Consider the following 27,546-nt stretch of genomic DNA (forward strand, 5'->3'; position numbering starts at 1 on the left):
ATTTAGATTGATTGGTGATATTACCATCATAAGATGTACGTCGCTTGAACATCGTCAAAATGTTAGTTGTGTTACCCTCTTTTCCCGTTATTTTAATGTTTTATGCTCTAGAGAAATAGCCAGTTGCATTCCTCCCCTTAAACAGTTCAACCGTAATTCTCGCGCTTCTAGGAAGGCTCATCAATATACCCTCGAGCCCAACTTCGGTCGTACAGTCAAGTACAGAGGTTCGTTCTTTAGCCGTATTATGCGAATATTCAGCAATTCAAAAGCAATGTGCACCGACACCTCCTTTCAACCCCTCTCTCCCTTTCCTAGTGTTCACACTGTGTCTACATAATAAGGGTAGTATTATCCCTTTAAGTGTGCGCTTATTATTTTAAACAAAAAATTGGAACCAGCTATTAATCTCTTGTCCCATTTGCAAGCGTTCATTTGTCTGTGAGTTCGTTTATCTTTAAAATATTTACTTCTTACTTTTTTTATAAATTTCTTCACTGGAATTATTTCTGTCAATCACACGTTAAATTTTATTTTGAACTCTTTAAGAATAGATTCACTAAATTAATCATTTCTACATGATCGTTACATGAATCTTACAACAAAAAATATGTATTAAATATATTTTGTTTTTGTTTTTTCTTGTTTGTATCTCCAACAGTATAAAAATAAAAATATTTTTTTTTATAACAACAAATAGATTTACAATATTTATAAAAATACATTCAATTTATATATATTAAAATTCATAAACATACATAAATAGAGGTATCTATAATTTTATGAATGTTCCATTATTAGGTTATTATTATATTTTTGTTTTTTTTTTTTGTTTGTCTAATATCTTTAACTTACAAATTTTTCTATATAAAACTTTAATAAAGGTTTATTTTATTTTGCTAATCTGTTTTATGAAGAATATTATTATATTGTTGGTAATAACAACTTACGATAGTTACAAAATGTATATAATAATAAACTGTAAAAGAGCAATGTACATTGATACATTAGTTTCTTTTGTTGTATTTTTCTTATGTTTGTAAATAAAGAGTGTGATTTAATAAGAGGTGGATTTGTATTTTGTATTACAGTTAAAACACTCAATTACACTCATTATTTGGTTTTGTATAATAATCTACGATTGAAAGTTTTCATTTTGTGTGAATTAAGGTACATTTATATAAAATATATAATTATTATTTTATGTTGTTCTTTGATTGATTCATTTTAGTGTTTTACAAATAACACAAAAACTAAAACTATCTAAAATAAATTAACGTTATCAAAACGTTTTGACATTTTCAATTGTGGTTTAAACGCAATAACGGTATAGACCGTTATTTACAAAAGTTTTCAAATATGTTCAGCTCATAAAAGCATGACAATAAAATTGTTTGTTTGGTTTTGGTTTCAAATATTTGTTATGTTAGATTTTTAAATAGATTCTGTTTTCGAATAATGTCGTAGATTACTTCCACCACTAGTTCCTCCCCCACCGGATGATGAAGAATAGTTTTTGTTGTTGTCATTTGTTGAAGAAGTATTTTCCGTGGAAAGGCGTTCGTGATATTCTTGGAAACACGGAACAATGCAAAGATTTGTTTGACATTCTGGACAATGATATTTGGTTTTGCGGCGTAATATTCTGCCATGACCGTCTATGGTGTTCCAACAGAAATTACAACCCAATGCTGGTCCTGGCCGAATTACAGGACAATGACTTGATCGAGGGTTTTCCAAGTTAATTATTTCACGAGTGGTCTGAAATTGAGAACGATTGCATGATGATTATTATTTATCAAACAGTTGATAATTCGATTTATTAAAATTCGTTTATATTCATATGTACATTGTTTATAAAAATAATTTAGTAAAATCGTTAAGGCTTGGCTATGCCGTCTGCCGTTTGACTTCTGTTTGAAAATTAACAATATTTATCTAATTGAAGTTTTTTTTGTTTGAACTAGCATTTAGAATATAAATAAATTAAATTACTGTTTTAAAATGACTCGTTTATAATTTGATTGCGGTAAGACATTGCACATCGAAAATAATTAATTCCTTCACAGTTGAGGAGGGCAACTATTTCTTCTGGTGACTTTGTATTGCTGCCGAGCAAATTTCTGCGTATTCCACATAAAATTGGACACTTTCCTATAAAATGGATTACATCTTCCCTTACTCTTAGGTTACAAATGCTGCAGAAGATAGGCAGATCCTCCCGATGTGGTATATAATTAAGGCTTATCATTTCTCCTCTCATTTTTAATATTGCCGATATGAGCTACTAATTGTTCTCGTTTCGAAAGTAGTTACGTTCACATAAATTGTGATTTAGATGGTTGTACTTAGATCTATGCACCGAGGATGTAGCTGAGTTTTTTATATAAATTTGCAATAAGATTCTGGAGGTCGTCATCGCAGCAATTACCATTTTCATCAACTATTTAAAAGTTTGTTCTACAGTAGGCAGCATGGTCCTCTAGCTTCTTATACCAAAGATTTTTCTTCTCAATTGTTTTTACAGTCAGAATTTTTGGGAGTCTTTCATCTGGCATATTAAAAACTTTTTTGATATAATAAATATGACATTTAATAGTTTTTATGAAGAGCGGTGGTAATCCTGTCTCAATTGAGATCATATGGTTTGGGGTGTTTTTAGGTAAACGAAAGCATTTTTTCAAATAAAATGTTCTGCATACAACGTAATAGATTCTGCCACTGCAACAATGACCTTATATTTGACACTATGTGATATTGAATGGTTTAAGAAGCATTTCTTCCATGTTGCAGATATTGCACTTTTAGATTTAATCAGCTTTTCTTTAAGATGTGTGTACATACCAAGATTGCTGGTTATGGTGAATCCTAGATAGTTGTAGGCTTTAACAATCTTGATTGGTCCTCTGTCATAGTGCCATTTCTCATTCCTGGATGTTCTACCAGAACTATTACGGAATATCATCACCTTGGATTTGCTCAAATTGACTTTCAGATTCCATAACCGGGAATATACATTTAGTCGGTTAATCATCAACTGTAGGGTTTCGGGCGAGTAAGCAAACAATATGACGTCATTTGCAAAAAGCAAGGCTTTGATGAGTTTCTTTGATATTTAAGAAAATCAATCAGGTCCTCTATGAACAAGGCAAATAGATTTGGGCTTAAATTTTAACCTTATTTGATTCGAAACACTCCGACTTTTCGGCCGCATTCCATACCGCTGCCTTATTTTCGTCAAAGATGGTTTCTAGTACCTGCCCAAATTTGTCTGACATCCCATAATTGTAAAGCTTGAAGAATAGTGATCGGCGTTAAACGGTATCAAAAGTTGCCCTGAACTCGAAAAAAATACGTAGAGCTTTGCTTTGCAGTACAAAAATATTGTCGATAGTCGAGTAGCCACTTCTGAAACCTGCCTGAAATTCTCCAAGCAACTTATTATCACGAATCCAACGGGTCAATTGGTTAATTAATAATGTTGCAAATATCTTGTAGGTGGCGTTGAAATTGGGGTCGCCGTTGGAAGATTCCGTTCCAGGTTGCATCGATACTCTTGCGCTCTGTCTTTTTCCCAATTTAAGTTTGGTGGCAATTTTCCTTTATTAAACAGAAGTCAAGCACTGATCAACGCTGCTGGCCTACGAAGGTATACTCTCCACACTTATCAGACTCAGAAACGCCATTTAATATTCGAAACCCAAAAGCATCACAAAACGAAAAATTGAATACATGTACATATGTACATTGGTCTTAAAAGCTAAAAATGTCTGAGAAAAATAAGATGATTCATGTAGTTTTTGACCCCTTGATTTGTTTATTATGGTCCTAGAACATTTTATGGGTTTGTAGAAAAATATAATTTAAGATTTTGACAAAACTTGTCATCAGTGAAATAATTTGTCTCATTCTTCGTGTCAGGAGCGTGTTCAAACTTTGAAAAATCTTATTTTTGTGATGTCGTTTTTGAATGTTCCACAAGCTCCGAATGCACTCCGAAACACTAAATTTGGCTGCATGAAAAAATGTGAATTTCATAGCTAAGCTTCTCGCATTACGGATAAGAGAATTTTTTGTTTTAATATATGTAAATTAAAATCTTACCTGAGGTGATGACACTGATCGCTGGAGTTCCTCATTTTTAACCCGCAACGTTGGCATATGTTCGAATGAGCTACTTCCTAAATTTGAAGTTGTTCCTGCCGATGATGCTGGCACCGGACTTGGTGGTTCTGATATCAAAATAACCGAAGATGTATGCGTTGGTGTCATATGTTGCGCACTTTTCGAATGAGAACTATTCTCAGCCTCTTGTTTCAACACCGATGAAGTTGTCGGTTGTTGTGTTATCAAATGATGACCAGAATTACTCACCGTCAATGCACAAGTTCCCGTTGTTGATGGTGGTGGGACTGATTGACTGCCAGTTATAATATAACCACTACTAGTGGTTACAACATGTGGATATATGGCATCAGAAACTGATATGTGACCAGATAATGTGGACGAAAGTGGATGGGAGTGTTGACGATGCAGACCGATTCCAAATGACGACGAAGAAGTTGAAGAAAGTTCCATGTGACTTTGTTGGCTCGGCAGAAGAGGGTGCGAGTGTTGTTTTACCAAAAATGGTGTATTTTGGGGAACAGAAAGCAAATGGGGCGATGAAGGTACACAACTGGGCGCCGGTTCAGATGCATGACGCTCAATTCGAGGAGGTACTGTTAGTAGAAGTGATGGTGATGAACTTGTCACAGCACCACTGAAAGGATCGAATTCCAATGTTGAAGTTTCTGGTGAAATTTGATTGATGGCATCACTGTCTCTTTTCACACGTGGCTGACGGATAAGAAAACGATTACGTTTACTGCCCATAACGTTTAACGTTGATACAGATGAAACTGTACTTGAAGCCGGTGGGGTACCTATGAAGAATAAATACAATTGTTATATGGTATATTTATTGGCACTACATAACTTTTATAATATATTCAAGAAAATTCACTTTTTGAATAAGCTTTTGAAACGGTTGTATTGGCGTCTAAAAAATGTTCTTACTTTTGGAATGTTATTCAATATGGATATTCACGGTCTGTTGCAACAAGTCTACTATGACTGAAACTTTAATTTCTTACTAGATCGTGAAAGGAATTTTTTAAGTTTGTTGCCACACTTAAAGAAATTTCAATATTTGTTATTTCTTCTAACTTTTGTTTATTGAAGATACTACTGCACACAGGACCGTCGACAGGAATTCCGGGCCCGGGACGAACAAATCTCGGGCCCCACCATCTTTACCATTTTTTTTTAAAGTTCATGCCTACTGGTAGCATGTGGTGCTAGTAGCGGAAATTCTGAACAGAATGATACATTCAATTCGATATTGCCAACGTAATGTTAGTAACTAATATTTTTTTATTAAAAAAAAATTTGCATGAAGATCTATTATCTACTATGAAAAGTATTTCAAGTTTGACTTAAAAAAAACTACGTACTTTAAAAGGTTTACATTAAATACTCCATTGTTTTTTTTTATAGTAAAATATTATCACAATGTGTTCATTAGAGTTAGTTTGCATTCAACGAAATTTTTTCTTTTTGCAAACGTGCTTTCCTAGCTTTCTGAGCAGCAAAACAACTTATAATTTCATTGAAATTCAATTTCCTTGCCAAAGGTGCTTCGATGCAGCAAGTCCGGAAACGCGATTTTTTGATGAGCACGAACGATGAAAATTCTTTGTTCTGGTAAGGACGCTAAATGAATTCGGCACTAGCTACGGTTACAGGTATGGTGGAAAACACACGGAGAACAACACAAATGTTGGGGAAAATCGTCTTCAAGTTCTGGGAATAAATATCATTGAGCAAACCCAACGGCGGAAGTCCTGCTTCAAAATTGGCTCCATAAATGTGTTTCAGATGAATTATTTCTTCTTTCAACTCTTGAGACACATGCGAGTTTTACTTTTGGTAACCTTGTAGCGGAGCTTTTAATTCCAATTTCGTTCATAGTTGAAAACTGTATTGAAAATGAAAATGTAGCATTCCAATTTTTCATCGTATCGAACCGACGAGAAATTCCAGATATAACAGAAAAATCTATGACGTAAAATGTGTTTTTCTTGAAATTTATTTCTTCGTATGTTTTAATTTGCTAATTAATTTTGGAGAAAATCGGTTCCTCGATTGCAAGTTTTTAAGGAGTGTTACTATAAAACATGTATTTGTTATGTTGACTCAAGATATCCTCGATCAACCCATGATTCCTTTGTATGGAACTTCAGTAATCTTAAATCAGTTCTTGAAACTTAGTACCAAAGAGGAGAACGTCCAATGTTCCTTGGAAGTATTTTTTTTTAATTCGTCGTTCAATAACTTTTATTTTCCATCGCAAGTAAGTGGCCCAAGTGAGTTGAGGGTTGTAGCAAATTGGTCCCAATATTCCATTTGTTTCTTTTTTGAAGAACCAAGCTCTCCAACACCTTCGACACAATATTAACGTTCCACAAATAATAACACGAATGACGTTCAAATCAACGAGCATTCGATAACGACAATAGAGTTAGATCAATCTTTGAAAAATGTATGACATTTAAGTCGATTCAACGGTTCTCAATTCGCCAACGGTAATACAAATTTCTCACACTCACGCGTTTATTCATTCGACTCGCCAATGATAATAGGGGTATTATATTTAATTGCATACCCTTTATTTTGTATAACGGTTGTATATCTTCTGGGTATAGGGTTATTAATAAGCGTTTTTGGAATGTCATTCCTCTGAATTCCAGCGAAGAGGTCACTTTTGTGCTTAAAAATGTTGTGCCAAATTCTTCTCTTCACAATTTCCCAAATGTTCTCTATTGGGTCTAGGTCTGGGGATTGGGCTGTCCATGATAAAACCTCAATCTTTTTTTCTGCAATCCACTTTGTGGTCAACTTCGACTTGTGTTTGGGATCATTGTCGTGTTGGAACGTCCATTTCGCAATGGGCATATAGGCCGCATGGTGTTACAAAGGATGTCTACTTACAGCCCTATCATGAATTCCATCGTAATAGGAAATTTTTAAGAATCCCGAAAAACTGTATCAAGAAATCCGTTAGTAGTGGAAATCTCATACAATTTGATACAGTTTTTGGATTCGTAAACATTTCCGCTTCCGATGGAATTCATGGTAGGGCTGATTATGCCCTCCACTTGTCCAATTGGCCCGAATCTTTGACCAAAGAAGCAGCCCAAGACCAAAATTGAACCACCTCTATGTTTGACCGTCACTTTATTGTATTTTGGATTTAGCCTCTCAACTCTTGGCCTTCTGTCATGTTGTTTTTCACCCGATTCGTGCATATTGAACTTTGATTCGTCAGAAAATAAGACCGTTTCCCATTTTTGTTGGAGTCCCCATTAGATGATTTTTTGGAAAAGCCGAACGAGCTTTCACATTTTTTTAAAAATAAATATCTTTTTATATGTAAAAGTAACAAGTTGCATACCCAGATTTTCCAAAAAGTAACGTGTCGCTTAGCAAGACAATTTTCTTTCCAGGCATGGTAAGCTGATATATCTACCATGTTACTAAACACCACTTGGTCATCGCTTGGTTTTTCTTTTGCAAGTGTAGCAACTTACGGCTTGGTTCAATGTGTCTACACCACCTTTACACTTGTTGTAATCTAATATTATTACTGGTTTTTTTTATCTGCGCGATCACTTACTCTCGAGTCATGATGAAATGTGCTCAGAAGATTTACAGCCTTATTTTTTTGGAATATAGGAGACGATAGTAGTATCCTTGGTAAAGGCAAAAATTGATGACAAAAAATGACTTCCTTTTACATTTACAGTTTCTGGTGGAAATTCTGGTTTGTCTTTGCGTATTGTTCCAAGGAATGTAATCTGTTTCTGCAGCAATATTTACCCATTTGATAAGACGTGAAAAAGTTATCGGTCGTTAGATTATGCCCCTTTAGGCCTACAACAAAATCAAGAACTACACGCATACCTTGATTTCTTTCCGGTGTTCCAAGCACAGCTCATTGCAGAATCACAAAATACCCAAAACTTGATTTCCTACTTCGCAGGCTTTGATGGAATATTCTGTCAAAAAGGACATCTACCTCTAAATGCTACCAGTTGTTCATCTATTTTACAAATTTTTGGATGGGTTATAAATATTCGGCAAAATCTCAACCCAATGATTCCACAATTCACGTATAGGAGCAAATTTGTCTAACAAACGTCGTTCACTTCGAGTTTCTCTGTTGTCGTACCTGATAACTCTTGATAATTTTTTGAATGTCTTCATTGACATAGTTGCTGCAAATATTGGCCTTCCTTTTTGAGAGTCCCATAAACTTTCAGAGCTTCCGTTATTCGATCGAAAAACACCAGCTAGTAAAAGAAGTCCAATGCACATCAAATGTGCGTTTACCTTCCATGTTTGGAAAAGCCAATATCATAAGTACCAAATGAGGTGGAAAGAATAACTCGAAGATTGAAATTTCTTCTGCTGTGATTTTTGAAGAAGAATAACGAGTCAATCCTGGCAACAAGTTCATAACGTTTCCCTCTAGACTCTTCGGGCAATGTTTTCAAAGGGCTTTTTGGTATAAGTTATTAGGCCATTTTTTGACATTTGGCCAGAAAAAGATGCAATTTCATCCTCACTAGAGCTGCTATCCGATGAATCAGCTTCCTCATAAAGGTCTTAGAATTCCGACCATGATTTATCTTCATCCGAAACTCTCAACGAAAATTCACTTTCACTATCAATATCACTAAGTGTCAAAAAAGATTCTATAAAAGCCTCGTTACTAAAACAATGTAAGTGCCCAACAATAACTGAGAACAAATAAACAAGCAAATCTAATTGACACTTTATTTATACAGTAGCGTCAATTTTGAACCGAGGTCCGAAAACGTAAAAAATATTTGTATAAATGTATAACCTAAATACAGTCAATCAAACTCATATTCGTACAGCAGCTAACAACTTAATTTTTTTCGGATTTGTCAAGAAACATTCATGATCATAATTTAATTTATTTCTTACATTAAAGATCTGAATACCATCTATTGTCTACCACAAGAAAAACGCCATATTTCAATAAACAAAGAACATTTAATAACAAAAACTTTAGAAATCAAATAACAAGTAACAATTTCACATTCGTATATTTTATTAAGCGCAGTAAAAAACATAAATATAAGCAAATTTTAATATTTTGTAACATAACCGTTTTTCTTAATAACATGCTTGAGTCGATTAGGCATGGACTGGACAAGTTTTTTCGGTGTTTCTTTAGAAATTTTGACCCATTCTTGCAGAATCTGCTCTTTAAGCTCTTTGGCATTCCTTATTCCTTTCCTCAGTTTCTGGTCCAAATAGTCCCATAAATTTTCGATAGGGTTAATATCCGGTGATTGGGGTGGAGTTTCCATGACCTAAGGCCAATTATAAAGCAGCCACAACTTGGTATTATGTGCCTTGTGTTGGAATTATTGTCCTGGTAAAAAGTGAACTGATTTTGCAGACCCAATTTACGTGCACTTTCACCCAAATTTAGTTTTAAAATCTCTATATATTTCTTGTGGTCTATAATTCCTTCAATTTTCTTACCCCAGTCGCAGAAAAACAACCCCAAACCATCACTGATCCGCCTCCATGCTTGAAATTTGCGACCGTATTTTCCGGAAGTAGATCCATATTGGGTGTCAGCCAAACGATTGGTCGTCCATCTGAGCTAGATATATTGAACTTTGACTCTTCGGTAAAAATAACGTTTTTCCAACTGTCGAAATCCTTTGATTGGTGCTCTTTGGCCGTTTAAACCTGTTCACAGAACTTATGAAAGTTTTTTTCTGGCTGTACTGTTGTGTACCGTTAAAATCGCGAATACAGTTTCTCAACGTCTCCGTAGCAAACTGCTTGTTGAGGTCCTGTCGCAACTTTTCAGCAAGTTTTGGTGCACTGATCCGGGGATTTTTCTTGATTTCGCGCATGATAAGACGTTTATTATGCTAGTTGAAAATTTCACGTGTGGTGTTTCTTGGCATATTTTCGATTTTCCGAACGATACCTTTTTACGATTGATTGGATAGTTGATCTTGATCTGCCAACAAGGTCGGATACTTCTTTTAATGATTTACCATCATTATGGTACTTTATTATCATTTTCTTCAGTTCAACCGATGTTTCGCACTTTTTTTTCCCAATTTTTTAATTTTTACTTTTTTTTTTTATAAATTTAAGACACAATCGAAAACAACAAAGACATTTTTTTTAACACTTACTTAAAGTAGATTTTGCGAATAAAGAAAACACTGTACGACTATGAATTTGATGTGAGTTCTTAGTAAAATATTTTTAGATGACCAATAACGTTGGTAATGCATTACATACTTAATTTTTTATGAATAGCATAAATGAAGGTAATGCTCAAGAAAAATTGCCAATTCAAATTTATTGAATAAAAATTAAGTTTGTATTAAATAGAATAGAGTGTACGAATATGAATTTGATTGACTGTATATTAATTTTAAAACTTTAGAAAAAGCCATGAAACATCAAGTCCCTAAAAGATTTAGTTTAAGAGAAATCTTTATTTTACTCCTAAAATGGGTCAAAAATGACCCGAGGACCATACAAAGGTGAAATTACACTTCACGATAGCATTCAAACCGAAGAAACTGATCAAACGAATTATAATTAAAAATACCTTGACTTTTTTTTTTATTAATTTTATATATATATATATATTTTGTTTTTAAACATTGAAAATTACAATAATTTATTATGCGTTTTCATAAATGTATTCTTTTGCTTTTCATCATAATATGTATTCTGTGTTTTTCCTTCGAATGTTTATTTTCACTTTATTTTATTTCACGAGACATTGTTTTTCTTGTTTATTTTTGAAGTAACATTATGTGAAAGAGCAAAAGAATCTATTTCTAAATCTAGTATTGTTTTTTGTTTGTGTTTATTATGTTTTGTTCACATTTATATATAGTTTTATTAAATTTATTTTTATAGGACTTTATAATTAGGATTGTAAAAAGTAGTGTTTTTTATTTATTAATTATTTATTTCTTTGTTATTAATAAATGTTTTTGTTTGTTTTATTTGTTCATACATATATAATATAATAATCAACTTAAAAACACACAAAAATGTGATCTTATTGTTTTAAAATTTCTTTGTTTTTTTTGTTTTGTTTTAATTTATTTTGCACTTTCTTGCATTATTCATAACGTAAAGAATTTTAAGAGTAGGCTGAATCTATATAATAATATATATAATTTTATTTTTAATATTTAAAATATTATCTTAAACTAGCTTAAAAAAAACTCCTAATAAGTACGAATATGCAACTGTTGTTTTCAATTTTTTGTTTGGTTAAAAAAAAATAAATTTATAAAGATTTTATTGAGTAAGATATACATTTTGTAGAAAATGAGACTTTGAAGTTAGATTTGAAATTAAAAAATCAACAAAAATATAATAAAAACTTAAGATCGATGGTCTTGAGGAGTTTTTTTTTTGTTGTTTAGTTTGGAATTTGGTTTATATATATTTCTATTGGCAGAAGTAGCTGCACGTTTTTAATTTGTAAAAATTGACTATTTGTGGACTTATAACAATATGTATTTCGATTTTGTTATTCTCCTAACCGTTCTGCCAATAGGTGGAAGGGCTTGATTTGGAGACTTTTTTTTTTTTTTTAGATACAAGATATGTGTATTTAACCATCAGACAAATTAAATCAGAAATAAAACTGAAATTGTATGAAAAAAAACAACAACTAGACTGTACATTGTGTGGACTTGGTTTTTCATTTATGAATAACCGTTATTTAAATTTTATATCGGCTATAAAACGTCTCTAGAGTTCTTTTTGTTCTTAGTCATCCTAAATGGAATTGAAGTTAATACTTTGCAGATTCATTGCGGAAGGATTAACGTTCACACCGCTATCGACGTAGCGCTGTCGAGACATTGTGTGTATACTGGTTGGGAAGTCCATGTGCCGGGTGTCGAGGAAGCCCATCACGCCCATGGGATGAGTGTGCGGGGTGCACATGAGCGGCGTAGGCGTATCCGATGTGGGAGGAACTTGCATGTTAATAGCTGACTGGTTGATGTGCTCATAATTCTCGATCGTTGTTTCCTCGTTGGTGGGTGTCGGCGAAGGCGACAGATTTTCCTGCTTCACTACCCGACTCTTTATGCTCGGCCGACTAATTGGATACCCTCGCTTCTTGTACTCTAACCATAGGGTTCGGTTATTCACACCGTACAGACGGGCAGCCTTACAAAAGCCAATTCCACCCGATCGCACCGCTTCTAGTGCTCGAATAAAATTCTCATCACCTTGGGGATTTACAGAGCGCTTGCGCTTAACTACAATAGATGTTTGTGTGGTTTGGTTGCCCGACTGGACTTGGCTACTGTTGACTACACCCGTCCCGCTGTTTCCGGCTGTGTTAACCACACTAGTGGTCAAAGTTCCACCGTTGCCGGTGTTAGTATTATTGGCACTATTAGCTGCACCACTGCCAGAGCCGGTGTTACTTGCAGCGCTTGTCGTCGTCAGTCCCGAAGGAACTGCGTTCATCTGATGGACTGGCGATTGGGTTGGTGTCGGTCCCTGACTGTACACCGATTGCACCATTGCCGACTCATTTGGCGACGTTGGCGTCGATAGGTTTTGCGAGTAGCTGCCCACCAGACTATTGACGGAAATTATCTGTGGCGAGTATGAGGAGTTTGTGTAATGCATCTGGATGTGGCCGTGCTGCGGTTGTTGTTGGGTGTGGTTCAGGCCGCTGGTTGCACTAGAATTGTTGCCATTTGAATTGTTTGTGTTTTGTTGCTGTTGTCGATGCTGTTGTTGTTGTTGCTGCTGCTGTTGTTGCTGTTGTTGTTGTTGCTGCTGCTGTTGTTGTTGTTGTTGTTGCTGCTGCTGTTGTTGTTGCTGTTGCTGCTGATGATCCGTGGTGTTTGGATTTCCACTATTGCTCGGGTTATTGTTGGTATTAGTCGATTGATTACTCAATCCGCCGTTTGGATTATTTGTGTTGCCATTACCAATTAAATTGGGCTGACATGACGACAGCGAAAATCGGGAATAATTTGAATCAACGACCGTCCATTGCAGACCTGGGAGTAGAGGAATGAGAGCCATAATTAGTTCTATTTTTTATTTATTCTTTTTTTTTTTTTGATTTCTTAAATACTTGACTAAATAAAAACTATTATGTTTTGTTTTTAGTAATAAATATTTAGAAAAAAAAAATCTAGTGCAAGTCTGTTTATTTCTTTAAATAATTAAACAAAGTTAAATACCCTATGTTTTATATTTTTGCATAGGTATGCCTTTTTCTCTTAAATTGTTGAAAAAATAAATATGCATTACAAAAAAAAGTTAAAATTTATATAAAATACTACATGTTGGAAAATATCCCTTAAGGCCGTCTGTATGCATCTTCACAAAGTCCAACGCGCAATTTTGTATTGGAACACATATTCGCACGTTTTAATTGACGATGTTTTTTTTTTTAAATTTTGAAAAACGGTCCTGGACTTGACAACAAGAAATATAAACTATTTTATATTTTCCTTCTTTTCAAAGACGAGAAAAAACCCGAATTTTCATTTAAGTTTGTTGTTGTGAATTTTTATAAACAAATAAATAAAAAATAAAACAAATTGTCTATAGCTCTTTTCTCCTGATCCCAGATAGCAAGGAAGTTATGTTGTTGAAAACGAATCATTTGTTCCTTTCATATTTTCATTAAGATTTCAATAGTTGTTTTTTTTTTTCAAGTTGCTTTTAGGGAGGTAGTAGTTGTTAAAGCAATTTTGTTTTTAAATTGATCATTGCCAGCGTTAGTTTTATTTATTTTTATTACAATATAAGTTAGGAAGTAAGCGAGTAAGATTTTTTTTAAACAAATATCATTTAAAAAAATATAGATTAAAGAGAAAAAAAAAAAACATCTTAAAATAAATGGTATTCCGAATTTAAACAAACACAAAATGATTAAGAGAGTATTTTTTATGAATAAACCTTTTGGGAAAATCACTTTTCCATTTCCCATTACACACTCGAGCAGTTTAGCATTTAATATTTAATTTTATAAATATGAATTTTTAATGAGTTTCTATAAAGTTTAATGCAGATTTGGTAGAGTTAATGCTATAATGGATCAGGATATACATATGCAAGCTTTTCTTTTTTGATAACCCACATACAAATTTCATTTTCTTTGGTTTACGGGAAATCATTTTCGAATCTAATTTAAAAATAATGGAGTTTTCTTCAAAAACTAAACAAGTTAATTTCATTTAATATTGAAATACTGTGGTATTAAGTAAAATGAAGTTAATTGAAATATGATTTATGAATGCTAAATATATAAAATCATGCTAGGGTATCGTTTTTCAAAAATTATTCTATCCAATAAAAAAAAAACTTGAACCTGCGCCAAGATTATTGTACATTAATGAAGGTGGTTTCAAAACAGATGTGACATCACGAGGCTTTAGCAAAAACCAAAATGTCACTCCAGACTAAATTTGAGCTTAAAATGAGCATTGTAAAATAACAATAACAATTTCCAAATTGTGCCAAAAGAAACATGTGATGGAAATTTAATTTGCGATAACCTTCTTATTTACATTTTTATGGTATATCTAATCCAATATGAGGACTTAAAGTCTTTGTGATGTCAGTTCTCAATGGAAAAGAATTGTATAAAGATATCAAATATTGCATTATAACAGTCTAAAAAGTATAAATATGATTTTCAAAAGCGATTTGCAAAGCTTTTCAGTTTAAGGGTAGATTGATTATTTGAGAAGATCCAAGCATCGCAAAATTTCAAGAAAATCCTTTTTTTCCTAAATATTAAACATTAAAAACATTTGGCTAGGGGAATGATGAGATGTTGAAGATATCTTGGATCTTAAATTTCTGTGCATGTCTTATCACCAGCAAATTAAATTGTTGTTAAAGTGTCACAACCTCAATACATAATTTTAATAAAGTTTTTGGGAGAAACAATTTTAGATAAAATACAAATTTTGAAAGACAAACTTAAGTTTAGTTTAGCGTCACAAAATCGGTCACTGATTTAAAATAAGTTTGGGGATGTTTTTTTTTTTTAACTGTTATTCAATAATTTCCATAATTTTAGACATCATTATATAAATAAGAAGTAGGGGAGAAAAACGTGACACACTGCATCTAGGTATTTGCAAAAAATACTTTTATTGTAACATCAAATAGCAAATATTGCATTCATTTTTTTTTTTCAAACATTGAACATTTTTCACCACAAACTCAGATTCAGATCGAATTTGCGTCTGTTATGAAAAGAAATACTCAGGAAAGGTTGTAGAAGGCTTTTCAGAAGAAGACTAGACATCCCCAAGATTGGGACTCCTATAAAGAATCCCTCAAAAAGTATAAACAAGAATTGAGAATAGCCAAAAAATCCTCATGTAGATCCTTCGTTAGCTCAATAGAAGAATCCTCGGAGGCATCAAGGATAGAGAAGATTCTCTCGACAAATCCAACAATGCCTAGTTGTCTTAAAAACTCAGATGAAAGATGGACTAACTCTTGTGAAAAAACGCTAAACCAGCTACTGGACACCCACTTCCCGTATAGATCCAAATCCGATAATACAACAAACCGTCCTGCGTCGGGTATTAACTTAACTTTTCCTCAACGTCTGGTTACAAAAGAAAAATCGACATGGGCTCTGAATAGTTTCAAACCTTATAAATCTCTAGGTCCAGATCAAATCGTACCAGCTGAGCTACAACTTACCATTAATATAACTTTACCCATCATAGAAATGATCTTCAAAAGTTGTCTAAATCTGGGTTATATACCTCAGCGATGGAGAGATGCAAAGGTAGTTTTCATTCCCAAGGCGGGCAAATGCTCGCATGTCAACCCTAAAGTTGTAAGACCTATTAGCCTGTCATAATTCGTTCTCAAAATTCTGGAACGATTGATTGATATCCATGTACGTAATAGCATTGATAAGAGACTATCGATGTCTCAGCAAGCTTACTGCAAAAGGAAATCGGTAGAAAGAGCCTTGCACACTCTGGTAAGAACTACCAGAGTGTGAGAATACTCCCTAGAGCAAAATGAATATACTAAGGTGGCCTTCCAACGTTGACACATCCGCTTTCACTTCTGTTATGACGTCCCTAAACGTCGAATACTCTAATCTAATGCTACAAAACAGGATCATCAACTCTAAGATCTGGGATTTTTGTACGAAAAGGTCTATCGGTAAAGGCACTCCGCAAGGTGGTGTTCTGTCCCCTCTTCTGTGGAACATAGTGGTTAACGAACTACTAATATCCTTTGAGAGGGAAGGCTACAGAGTGGTTGCGTATACCGAGGATGTGGCTATCTATCGCCTGAAAGACCTCCTCCAAAACGCACTCAATATGCTCACTAGATTGGCTGATCTTTAAAAAATAGACCTCTTCCTTTTTACACGGAAATACAAGATCCCAGTAATAGTACCTCCTTCAATAAATGGTGTACCACTAATTTTTACCAATAAAGCCAAATATGTTGGTCTGATATTGGCAAAAAAATTAATATTCAGTTAAGAGTTAAAAAAGCTACAGTAGCTCTTTTCCTTTGCAAGAATGCCATAGGAAGCAAATGGGGTTTTCAACCTCGCATTACCTATTGGCTATACCCATCGGTCAACCGACCAATACTTATGTGCGGGGTGGCAGTATGGTGGACTGCACTGGAGAAAGTCACATACTACGACAAACTCAGCAGAGTCCAACGCACTGCATGTCTATGCATAAGCGGGGCATTGAGAACCACACCCTCAACAGCGTTAGACACTCTCCTTCATCTGATGCCCCTCGATATCTTTAGTAAAAAAGTGGCAGCGAGTGCAGCTATAAGACTCAACGCCTCATCTCAATGGGCCGACAACAATGTGGGGCACTCCATCATTTTGAACCTCTTTGGTTCTATACCAAAGTACATAGACTACACTATTCCTAAACCCCAATTTGGAAAAAACTTCCAGGTATCCATTCCATCCAGAGATGAATGGGACGACAAAAAACTCCTGGATAACAAAAGTATTCATTTTTATACAGATGGATCCAAGACAAATGAGGGATTTTGGTAGTAGTGTGTACTCAGAAAAGCTTAATCTAAGCATCTCATTCCGAGTCCCTAATCATTGTAGCGTCTTCCAAGCGGACATTTTAGCGATCAAAGAGGCTCTCTCCTGGCTAAGAGAAAACGTGATATCAACTTCTGATATCCGCATCTTCTCTGACAGACAGTCAGTCTCTTATGGAGATGGCGCAGCAATTTAACATTCACCTATGTTGTAGAGCCGATGAACTCGCTTAAAATGGAACCGTCATGCCTATTTCACCTGAAAAGGAGACTACTCTTTTGATAATCCCAGTGTTATAGCTAAAAAGGATATCAAATATCTTTTTCGCTTTATAAAGAGATCAAAATGGTTTGACTAGTAAGAAGTAATTCTCTAGATTCATGTGGTATCACAATGGTCCTTTTCTTTTGGCCTAAGTGTGTGGATTCTGAATCCGAAGCCACTTTAACCTAACCTGTTATAAAAATGGAACTTATGAAAAGTGATCTCTAGTTTCGAATTTGTGTCAATATTTTATTTACTACTGGAGCAACGATATTGTTTGTTTGCTTTTCGTGGAAGGCATCTTTTTCGACGGGGCCTATAAAGCGAATTACATGTATTAGCACTTGTAAAAGGATGCTTTTGATAGTCGATGGAAAATCTGCAAGGAGTAGTGGTAAGTGTTGGATAGCCTTGCCAATTGCCTAATGTTAAACCCTAGTCATTCAAGTATGATTGAAGAAAGATATGTATATGGAAATGTAAACAATTGTTTTATTATCAACAAAAAAATATAATTTTCAACTGCAAGCCTATATTATATTTTGATTATAATCATCAAAGAAATGCTCTTTAGAGAAACGCTGGGAATTTTTAATTTTACATAGAATATAAAAGAACATGAGAAAAGCATCTATTCGTAAAAAAAAATTAAGAAACAAAACAAAACAACACAACAGAGATACACAATGATAAATTAAGAGTAACTAACCTGAATGCGATGACTGTGAGCATGTGGCGTTTGGACCATCATGCTCGGAAGGAGTTGTACCTCCAGAAATATCCAAGGGTAGGGTCTGTGGAACACTCAAATCCGTTTCGGGTTTCTAAAAAATCAAAATCAAAATAAGTTCTACAATTTTCAATTTTTTTTTAAATAAATAATATATTTACGATTTGCATAGTATGAGGATGGCCATTACCATCATCTAAGCTATCGGGGGAAGAGTCTTGCTGATGACTATCAACATCAACACTTGTTGACTCCTTTATAATTTTTGTATGTAAAGTGTGTCCTAGACCAGTTGAATTACCACCAAAAGACATTTGACCCATTTGGGTAAGATTGATATTACCTCCAGCGTCAACTGTAGTATGATCATCTGTTATTCGATCACCGGAACCTTTAAATTCAATATGAAATTATTTTAACTGCAGTTCTGTATTTCATTTGACGTTTATCTTACCATTATTTGAAGACTTTCTAAGCCGTTTCCTTCTTGTGGCTGGCGAGGTACCAGTGCCAAGCGGCGATGGTGATCTTCTAAGTTGGTGTATTTGCTGCGTTTGACTTTGCTGATGATGATGGTGATGATGATGGGGTTGTGTTTGTTGTTGTTGCTGCTGCTGTTGTTGTTGTTGCTGCTGAAATTGCGACTCCGAACTACCCCACAACGAATCTGTCCCACTGCTCTGCAGTTGTTCGGGCTGGTCGGTAGACGATTTACTATCGGATTTTGTAAGAGTCGCCGCATCGGTAGGCATTTCGGCTAATCCTTTGATTTTAAGCATTTCAGCCGTTTTAAGAATATGCGGCAGTTGCTCTTGCGACACATTCACCTCGCCGTAGTACATAAAATCTACCATTGTTTTAAGATCGTCGTATTGGACGTCCTTCAGTATGACTATTGGATGTTGACATGGATTCGTTGTAAAAAGTGTCTATAAAAAAATTAATGTTTATCAATTATTGTTAAATATTTTATTAAATAAATATGTTTAATGGTTTAAAGTATTCTAATAGCGTAAAATATACATTGGAAGACTCCATTCATTTTTTTGATTAACCAAAACTGCACTATGTGTTCCATCGATAGTAAAAATTATTTTTTTCAGTATACTTACATACCTACTTTATGAGAACTATTAAAATTCGTTTAACAGACAAACAAACCTATTAATGTAAGTGCAAGAACACAAATAACTTTTGTATAGTGTAAACTGCTATTTTTTTTATAATAAGCATACACTCAAGGGGATATTACTACCCTTAATATGCAAAGGCACAGTGTAAGCACTAGGAAGAGAGGGTTTAAAAGGAGATGTCGGTGAACATTGGTTTTTAATTAATGAATTTTGCAATTACTAGGAAAGATAGTGTGGTAAGAAATTCCACATTCTCGTAGTACGGCTAAAGAACGAATCTCTGCATTTGACAGTACGGCCGATGTTGGGCTCGAGGGTATACTGATGAGCATTCCTAGAAGAGAGAGTATTGCGGTTGAACTGTTTAAGGGGAGGAATGCAGTTGGCTATTTCACTAGAGCATAAAATGTTAAAATAACCGTAAAAAAGGGTGAGACAAGAAACCTTAAGACGATGTTCAAGCGACGTAAATGAACTTATGATGATATTATAATCTATCAATTTAAATGCTCTACGTTCAATACTATCCAAGAGGCTTAAGTTAGTTGCAGGAGCACCAGCCCAGAGATGGGAGTTATACTCAAGCTTTGGACGCTTATAAGTCTTGTAGATAACAGACAGATCAGAAGATGTGAAACATTTCTTGCATCGCCTAAGGAAACCTAAACACCTTGTGGCATTTTTGGCGACATTGCGTATGTGATCGTTCAACAAGAGTTGTTTATACACATAGCGAGAATATCGAGATGTTCAGTCTCCTCAATGCAAGTGCCATCCATGGATAATGGCAAGGGGTGTATATCTCGCTTTTTTCCACGCGGTTTTTAATTCCCCATTGTACAATGCTGTTCAAGACGAAATGTAATGACCTTATCATATTTTGTCGTCGTAGTTCCACATCCGAAGAAGAGGGATGTGAGTCTGAAAACAAATATGAAAAGTTAAGAGTACTATTGACAGCGAAACAATGTATTGGATTAGTAGTTGCAGACAGATCATTAATAAAAATGAGAAAGAGTGTTAGAGATAGAACAGAGCCTTGGGGCACACCAGCATTTATTCTATGGACTACAGAATTGAATCCATCCAATACTACTTGTATAGAACGATCCGAGAGCACGCATTAAGAGAGTCTGATGTCAAACCCTATCAAATGCTAATGTTTGTTTACCTACTACTTTCTTTTTTTTTCATACACTTTCTTCCTGGTTTATTTTGTTCTATTAATACACATCAAAGATGTGGCTATTAATAACTACATACATTTTTAAAACTAGGATTTCTAATATATTACATTTTTTGTTTAGTTTTCTCATTAGCTACTTTTAAGTGTTTTATAAAATTCAACTACCAAAATAGTGCATTCTTGTATGCTTCTTCTAGTCTTGTCTTCTTATTTTTGCATTGGATCAGGGTTTATGTATGGATTATGTGGGTTTAGTTTAAAGCATCTATGCTTTGTTTCAAATTTTCTTTTAAGATACTTAAAGAAGGTCTCGTCTATAAATATTAAATAGCCCAATCCTTAAGTACATCGTATCTAGTCCCAAATACAATCACGTTGTTCTACAGTTGATTTTTAATGTTGGTTTTTATTTTTCTTATTAAAAACAACTTAATCCCAAAAATGTGTCTCCTTTGGGTAATATTAACAATTTAATTAAAATACCTATATTTAAACAAAAATTTATAGATATTAAGATATTCTGTACTTTAATTTCTTGAACGTTGATTTGTTTTCAAGTTTTAAGTTAAGGACATGAGTTGGTTATTTAATCTTTTGTTACCTAAGCTCACCAATTTTCAATGTAACCCAAAAATCTATTGAATAGGTATACAATTCATCTATGTTTTATTGAAAGCTTTATAAAAGGTGATTTTAAGACATGTTTTTTAGACTCATATAATTCAACGTTATGTCCAAGAATGAATCTTAATTATTATATATACAGCTATGGCTAAAACAATAAGAACTATCAACACTACTACTACTAATTTGATGTTACGTTGGTTTTGTGTTTAATAAATATATTATATTTTTAGAAGATATTTTATTATGTGAAGTTTAAATTCCAACCGTTAGTATAGAGTATTACCTATTTATCTATTATTTTCAACCGAAAATTTGTAAAAATAAAACTTTCACAAAATAGTAAATAAATACCTTTTTAATATTTTTTAAAAATATATTTTCATTTTTTTTTTCATTTAATTACTTAGTTATTAATTTTAAATCCTTTGTTTAATAAAATGACCAAGGTTGTTTGATGACTCATGGAGTCCACCAATCTTTGTTATATTTAAGGTGAGATTGAGTTTCAAACTTCCAAAAATTTGATTTTTTTGATGGATGCCGCTTAATTTTTTCAATTTTTAGTTAATTCCCCAAGTTTTGATTTGGATTCGAATTCGGAGCGCGAGGTTCAATGGGAAACGTTAAGGCATATTTTCTTCGGTCCATGGCAGCATTGCATCCCTTAAAATCTCGACATAAGTTTCCTTGGTTAATATTCCATCAATGAGAAATACTGGACAAATTACCCACCAAGCAAAACAACCCCATGTCATTAGACTTTTAACTCTATGTTTCACAGTCGCCTTGGTGCACCGTGGATTGTACGCTTCAATTTTTAAGCGAATAACAAAATGTTTTTCATCCATTCCAAATAGATTGACTTTTGTTTCGTCACTTAACCACACATTTTGCCCTTGTTTTACCTCTGTCAAAGGTTCATAGGATAATGTGAAACATTTTGGCAAAAGCCAGGCGCTTCTTCATATGGTCTTGTTTTAATCAGGGAGCATTTCTTGGCTATCGAGCTGTTAATTTGGACACAGGCAAAACTCTCCGGATTGTCCTGGAATTTACTGCCTCAGCAGTGCTCATGGACGACCTAAAAGAATTTTTCTTATCTTTTCTTACCAAGGCCCTTTTTTCTTTTTCTGATAATCTCGATAGACCACCTCTAGTTTCAATAGTTTTTCTTCGTCGTATCGCTTTAAAAACCATTGTAGAGGAGCATTTCACTATTCTGGCAATTTTCCGAATTGACTCTTGAAATGCTTATTTTTTCCCATAACGGTCTTCAATAAAATAAATTTATTTAAGTTATAAGTAGTTAAATAATAGAACTTTATTTACCTATTTTTTTTCTGTGAAATCTTTAAACATTTATCTTACAACGATTTTTGTTTACTTCTCTAAAATGAAGGCTTTGTTTTTTCATTCAAACGTTGTAACTGTTCTTATTATTTTGGCCATAGCTGTACATAAGGGCTTGAAATATTTTAAATATAATTTTGGGTAAGTGGTCGCCACGGCTGGCTTAAATAAATTCCAGACTAGAGACCAAATTTTCTACTGTGTAGGAAGGGACCACTTTGGCAGAATGTCACTATTCTCTACAAGTCGATAATTGCCTTAGGCTTATCTACGCAGAAAAAGGACTTCGCATTACCTCACACAAAATATTTCAGCGTTGTTAAATGGCAAGATCTTAGAGGCCACATCACAAACCTATGACGCGATAAAAATTGGGTCGCGCAGCTGTCCGTTGAGAAATAAGGCCTAGTGACTTACAACTTTCAACAATTCCTGTGTGCGAGTAGGGTTTTCAGGGATGAAGGGAACCTACAGTTTTGAGCCACTTTTCATAAAAAGGATTACTCTTGGAGATTTTGTCAATTCCTTGCAAGAGGCAGTAACCGTGAATAAACATTAGATGGCATAGGGTTCGATCCCTGCACCCAATACCTCTGGCATGATAGTCCAACCCACTAACCATCATGCCACGGGTACTACGACAATGAGCTCAAAAAACTTTAATTCAATAAATTGATGCGTCGCGCGAGCAGAACCATTATTTTGGAAAACATAATTGGACGATTTGCAAACGTTACTCTGAAGTAAATCTATATTCATTATTAAAATGGAAAGGAAACCAAATATCATAAATCAAGTGACAGTTGTCAAAAAGACCAACTACTTCGAAAGTATTACCAGATTTAAAGCCACACGTTTGAAAATACACTCTTTCAAAGCATGAAACTCTGTAAGACGGCATCATTTATGGTCTTGTTGTCCTGATGCCTTATTAAAAAATAATTTGTAAATTATTTGATTAAATAAATAAATAAGGTATGAAACTAATCTTTATTAACATTTCTTATGTGATATTGATTCGGTTAAAAGTTAAATTTGAGTAAAGGTTATCTATCGATAAAAATACGACCGTTTTACTTATTTTAAAAAACAAAATGTTTCTTCAAATGAATCTTTTTTAACTTGAACCACATGTGTACAATGTTTTGAAGGAGACTATGTACACGAGTAAGTGGGTAGGTATACAGTCGAACTTCCTTAAGTCAAATGTCTCTATAACTCAAAATATTTTTGAGAACTTTGATTTTTCAACCTTATTTTCATGAATTTCGCCTTCCATAATTCGAACTTCTGTAAGTCTCCATAAATCGAATTTTTTAGATTCTGTTTGATGCCAAATAAATAGTCTCTTTAACTTGAACTTTTTCTCTTATATCTTATTGGGCAAATAGCATTTAACCTCTTTTTCGAAATTTACTAAGGCTACTATAATTATTTTAGACGTTTGTTCTGTAGAAACATTCTAAATTCTTTGCTTTTATTTGGGAAACTTCTTTTGTTTCAATTTTTTGAAAAATAATTGAGTCTACTGCGATTAATTTCTGTAGTTTTGTTTGAAAAAGAGTGATGGCTATACAGATTCAGACTTCAGAGTGCTTCAGAGTTTGTATGTTTTTCATTTGAACTTGGGTTACTTGTTTTCATGCGCAAAAGTTCCTAGTTTTGTTTATTTTTGTTTTAGTTAGAAAAGCAGCAATTCATTAACTTTCGTCTCAATTCTTTAAATCAAGGTTTCTATAACTCGATTTTTTTTTTTCATTTTGAGAGTTCGACTTTTGGAAGTTCCACTGTACCAACAATTAAAGAATTTTGCCTAATGCAAATACGAATGTTTCCAATAAAATTATGAAAATTTTAACAAAATAAAATTTAATAACACAATTATAAAATGTGCAAGAATTCTACAATATTCTCAAAAACAATGTTGTATACCTACATAAATCTGTATTGACTAAATAGAATTTAAAGTTAGCTAGAATTACGCAGTTAAACAACTTTTCTTCCTAGATATCCTATTGGAAAGTAGGTACCTACTTCGCATATATCAATGTAAACTTCTTCGGATTTATTTTTGAAATATATTTTCTTTGATTCAATTTATTTAACACTATCTTTTATTTCAATAGATTAGTTTTAAAAATATGTAGGTATTAGAACCAGTATTTTACCATAGAGGCTGACATTCGAATATTTCAGTTACTCATAGTTTTTTTTTATATTCAATTTAATGCATCATTCTTATTAATTTCGGTCTCCCTTGATGGCGAAAATCCATCATATCATTCTTACATCAGAAACATATAAAACTAAAACTTCTCATTCGAAAGGGTTGTCAAAGAAAATGTAAAGAACAGAGTGACTCTTCCTACGATTCTTTCAATTTTCCCACCCCTTCAAAAATGCAGACCACTCGATAACCACTCACTTTTACTCAGAACGCACAAAGTTACAAGCTGAAAGACAGACAGACAACCCTTTTACTTTTTATTTGTTTGATTTGGACAAATTTTCAAAACAAATCAAACCAATTCACAACAATTGGTCTAACTTACCCTTATTCGAAATATAAAACCAGTTTTAAATATTCTAATAAAACAAAACTACACCCTCTACGCAACTCTAAATTCGTTGTTACCCATGAGCGCGGGTTTTCTAACACTTTTAGTATTATCAAAAGAAAGCTTGTTTCAAAAAATCAATAAACGTCCCTGGAACTAACAACAACAACAACAAAAAGAAGACAAACAAAAATGTATATATCCCCAAAAATCAAAATGACTAAACGAGAAAAAAAAATCAATTTTATCTACACGTCTACAATACATTCTATCTCGACGCTCGACCATCATTGTGGACTTGCAGTCGATTCCATGTCCATGTCTATCCCTACCTGGAAGTACGAGCTGCATGCGGACAAGACAATTTTGTGCGCCTGTAACTGACGTCCTTCAGCCGCAAGGGTTACATCCACCAAAGTCCCATTATGCAGCAGCGCGGAACAGACCGAAATAAAATTCGGTTGGTGATTGTTCCACCGCAAGCAGAATTGCTGCACGGACATGGTCGGTGCTGCTACTGCTGCTGCCCACTCCGGTTGTGGTGGCGGCGATGGCAGTGGCGGTGTTGGCGACGATGCCGATGACTGCGCTCTCGTCTATTGGATTCGAGTGGTCCTTCTTCTTCTGCTGTGGCTCTTCAAAGTGATGCGTGGTTCTCAAAGTTCAGAACAAAATTTTTCTATTCTGCTGCCTCCCTGCTGCATGCGCCGAGCTGATCTGATCTACACCACTTCCCTTTCCACTTCCACTGACGACATTTGTTTGTGTTTAAATTTTCGAGTTATTTGCACTCACCGCACACTTTTTTTCACACTATTTTAGCCCATTCAATGGGTAAGGGGATGATGTGCATAGGTACGAAGGAACAAAGGGGAAACAAATTCGCGTGATATAAATTCAATATTTCCAACCGAAATCCGATTAAGGAACTTCTTAAAGACCTTGAATTCCTTTCAATGACGTCATTCATTTACAACTCACTTTGCACACACGAGAAAAAGAAACAAAGGCAGTGAGTAGAAAATAAAAATAATAATATGTAAGCACAAAATATGAAAAATAAAAATATCTATTAAGACTTGTGTAGGACAAAGGGAGAAAGACTGATTTGATTCGTCGTTGATGGGCGCAATGGATTCGAGGGGGACACCGTCCACAAACTCTGGCTCTGGGATTTTCTTCTAATTCACTTTTCTTATTATTTCACAATTTTCACATAGAAAAAGAGGTATGCTTTAGCAATTAGCTGATTTGTTGAATTCTAATCAAGTGTTTCGCATCACAAATTAAATTATCAATTAATTTTGATTAGCCAACACAATTAAAAGAAAAATAACACTGAATCGACTGTTTGCCGCGGATAGTTTCGTGTTCTCCTTCGTTCGTTCATCCAAAATACAAAATGGCGCGCGTCCGTCTATTGTTGCTTTGTTTCTTTTTTTCTTTCACACTACAGTATGAGGCGAAGACGATGAGATATTCGTTTTGCAATCTCGAGCAAAGAAAATCCCAAATGGCGTCAAGATTTTTATTTTCTAATAATCTCACTATTCAATTGTATTGAGCCGGTAATTGAGAAAAAATAATTGCTAGATGCTTTTAAATACATAAAAAACATAATGTTGATGTTTTTATGTACTTGGATTCGAGAAAAAGGGTTAAAATTACACTTTTGTCAGTTGATTAGATATTTTTCGTTTCACTTGGGTATTTTTTTTTATGTAATGGAAATCTTCCAAAAGCAAGAGCAAGAAGTGATGCGCTCGTAGATTCTTTTTATATTTTGATGAATGCTGCACTGAGGAGGTAGGTGGCACTGTAAGTTTATGCAAAAAGTGATGCCAATAAGACTTATTTGTATTTTACACGAGGAAATCATGTGAATGTTATTTGAATACATTTTCTTAAAATTTCCTTAGAATTATTTGTATTTTCTTCATGTATGCTAATTTCATGTGCAAGATTCATATAAACTCGACATGAATTTATAAAAATTACACTTGAAATTAACTTAGAAAACAGAACTATGCACCTTATTTCTTTTTGTACTTTATTTATGTCAGAATATAATTTTCTTGGATTGACAAGAAACTTCTACTTTTTTCAAACTATATGCAGCTCTGTATGCAATAGTGGCCCAGCTGCATTGAATTATAATACAGATTCACTCTGTATCTACTAACTAACATTTATGCGTTATTTGTTATGTAATTCCATATTTGCAGCCCATTTGTACAAAAGCCACTAAGAGAAAAATTGATATAAATAGTGCTCTATATACCATTTAAGCCACTTTTGCAGTTTTAGTTTAGGAAATTTATTTTGTTAATTGCTGTCAGTTGACATCAATGTTATGCATTAAACGTGGATATCAACACTTGTCAAGTAGAATATAACAATTTCTGGGCATATAATGTAAGACAACTAAAAACAATTGCAATCCGGCAATCGGTATTACCGATTACAACTAGTTGACTGTCACAAGTCAACCAGTAGTCAACTTAAAAATG

General features: G+C 34.0%; 1 protein-coding gene across 2 annotated transcripts; it reads right to left on the reverse strand.

The window, feature by feature from the left end:
- Positions 1-502: 502 nt before the first annotated feature.
- Positions 503-26,778, reverse strand: LOC129948358 (protein tramtrack, beta isoform). Of its 2 annotated transcripts, XM_056059326.1 has the most exons (6): positions 25,369-26,778; positions 18,637-19,111; positions 18,344-18,573; positions 18,162-18,276; positions 4,105-4,925; positions 503-1,761 (listed from the first exon to the last, which is right to left on the reverse strand). In XM_056059326.1, exons 1-6 carry the CDS (start codon positions 25,537-25,539, stop codon positions 1,435-1,437), a joined length of 2,139 nt encoding a protein of 712 aa, XP_055915301.1. In that variant the 5' UTR covers positions 25,540-26,778; the 3' UTR covers positions 503-1,434. The 2 variants fall into 2 exon arrangements, with proteins under 2 accessions (XP_055915301.1, XP_055915300.1); XM_056059325.1 differs by lacking the exons at positions 503-1,761; positions 4,105-4,925 and adding an exon at positions 10,746-13,163 and having other exon boundaries at positions 25,369-26,773.
- Between the last annotated feature and the right edge of the window lie 768 nt (positions 26,779-27,546).

Source organism: Eupeodes corollae, chromosome 2, assembly GCF_945859685.1.
Source record: "Eupeodes corollae chromosome 2, idEupCoro1.1, whole genome shotgun sequence".
Taxonomy (NCBI): domain Eukaryota; kingdom Metazoa; phylum Arthropoda; class Insecta; order Diptera; family Syrphidae; genus Eupeodes; species Eupeodes corollae.

Excerpts from the sequence above, each read along its gene's own strand:
- LOC129948358 (XM_056059325.1), bottom strand. The coding sequence starts at position 25,539 with ATGTCCGTGCAGCAATTCTGCTTGCGGTGGAACAATCACCAACCGAAT. Across the intron at positions 19,112-25,368 it reads CATGCAGCTCGTACTTCCAG|ACACTTTTTACAACGAATCC; the intron begins GTAGGGATAGAC and ends ATTTTTTTATAG. Across the intron at positions 18,574-18,636 it reads TAGAAAGTCTTCAAATAATG|GTTCCGGTGATCGAATAACA; the intron begins GTAAGATAAACG and ends TTGAATTTAAAG.